Source organism: Penaeus monodon, chromosome 24 (assembly GCF_015228065.2).
Source record: "Penaeus monodon isolate SGIC_2016 chromosome 24, NSTDA_Pmon_1, whole genome shotgun sequence".
In the NCBI taxonomy this organism is placed as follows: Eukaryota; Metazoa; Arthropoda; class Malacostraca; order Decapoda; family Penaeidae; genus Penaeus; species Penaeus monodon.
The window spans coordinates 44,059,655-44,061,250 of record NC_051409.1 but is presented as its reverse complement, the minus strand read 5'-3'; the positions used below and the strand labels follow the sequence as shown (position 1 = coordinate 44,061,250).

General features: G+C 35.4%; 1 protein-coding gene across 1 annotated transcript in view; it reads left to right on the top strand.

The window, feature by feature from the left end:
* Positions 1–1,590, top strand: part of LOC119588793 (gastrula zinc finger protein XlCGF26.1-like) — a gene marked incomplete at its 3' end in the record, with an annotated part of 13,819 nt that extends 12,229 nt beyond the window's left edge. Inside the window, 2 exon segments of the mRNA XM_037937444.1 lie at positions 18–90; positions 560–1,590. Of these exon segments, the coding sequence (XP_037793372.1) occupies positions 567–1,590 (1,024 nt within the window).
* Between the last annotated feature and the right edge of the window lie 6 nt (positions 1,591–1,596).

The window sequence follows — 1,596 nt, the reverse complement described above, 5'->3', positions numbered from 1 at the left end:
GTCTTTAATTCCAGTAGATTCTTCAAGATTCCACAAAACCCAGATACAAAGTTTTGCATCTAAGCAGTGCTTCTAAACTTGCTGGTATTGGTAAGTAGCAAAATTCATTTTTTGTAAATATATTTTTAACTGTTGTTAAAAGGTTTCCACTAATGTTATTTAATGTATCTGATGAAAAATCTGGCAATAATGTATAAAGGTGTCAAGAGTACCTGCAAAACAAATAAAGTTGGTGGTTATTATTTTTGTTGCATAGTGAGTGATGGGAGATGAACATGAGAAGCAGTGGCACTTCACTGGCACTCAGCAGTTGGCACCTAAGAGTACACAGAATTTCATATTCTTTATCTCTAGCATGCACACATCAACACTAACACATACTAACGCACTAATATATGCTTTCCACTCTATGTGGTGTATCCACACATTGTAACAGCTATACTGGATTTTTGCATTGTTAATAATAATTTTCTTAATAATGATGTTATGCTACAAGTAATTATTACCATTATTCTTTATTAACAAAAAAGTAACCATTATTATTATCATTACATTACAGGGATACAATGAGTTTCCTGTCTGAGTGGATGCCTTTGGCCCCACCTAGTGATGATGAAATATATAATCAAGGAATTCCTATCAAGGAAAAGGTTAAGGAAGAGATCAATTGGGAGAATGATCTGGAAATTAAAGAAGAGAAGGATCTAGAAATTAAGGAAGAAAGTTTGGACTATGAAGTGAGTGATACAAACCTAAAACATGAGTATCCTTCCTGTATGGGAAGTAAGAGCATCAGAGAGGAAGAAAATGGAAAAATAGAAGACAGTAATGATGCATTGGTGACAGCACCATTTGTGGCTAAGTTTTGTGATACCATACACGCATCAGACAGCCACAAGGAAGGAGAAGAGGCAGCATACGAAAAGACATGTTCTCAAAGAGTTAAAATAGTGGAGCAAAATAGAGTGGATACAAAGAAAACTCACACATGTGAGATATGTTGTAAAACATATGCATCAAAATCTTATTTACATAATCACATGAGAGATATACATACAAAGGAGAAACCATATAAGTGTGAGGCTTGCAACAAGACTTTTACAGTTAATAGGAAGCTAGTGATACACCGGAGAATGGAATGTGAGTACAAGTGCTCATCAGATAATTACCAGGCACCTAAGGATGGCAATAACGAAGGGATGTCTGGAAAAGTACCTGAAATCTGGAAATGCTTCACTTGTGAAGTGTGTAGTAAGAAATTCCCTTTTAAACGTAGACTATTGACACACATGAGGGTTCATACAAAGGAGAAGCCTTTTAAGTGTGAGGTGTGTGCTACACCATTTGCTAGGATAACTGACATATGTAACCATATGAAGACACATACAAAGGAAAGACCTTATAGATGTGATACATGCAGTAAAGGATTCTCCAGGAAATCTTGTCTTGAGACACACATTAAAAGAGTACATCTAAAGGAGAGGCCTTTCAAGTGTGATATATGTAATAAAAGCTTCTTTCAAAAATCCTATCATAGGGATCACATGTTAATTCATACAGAAGAGGACCCCTTTAAGTGTGAGATTTGCCATAAAA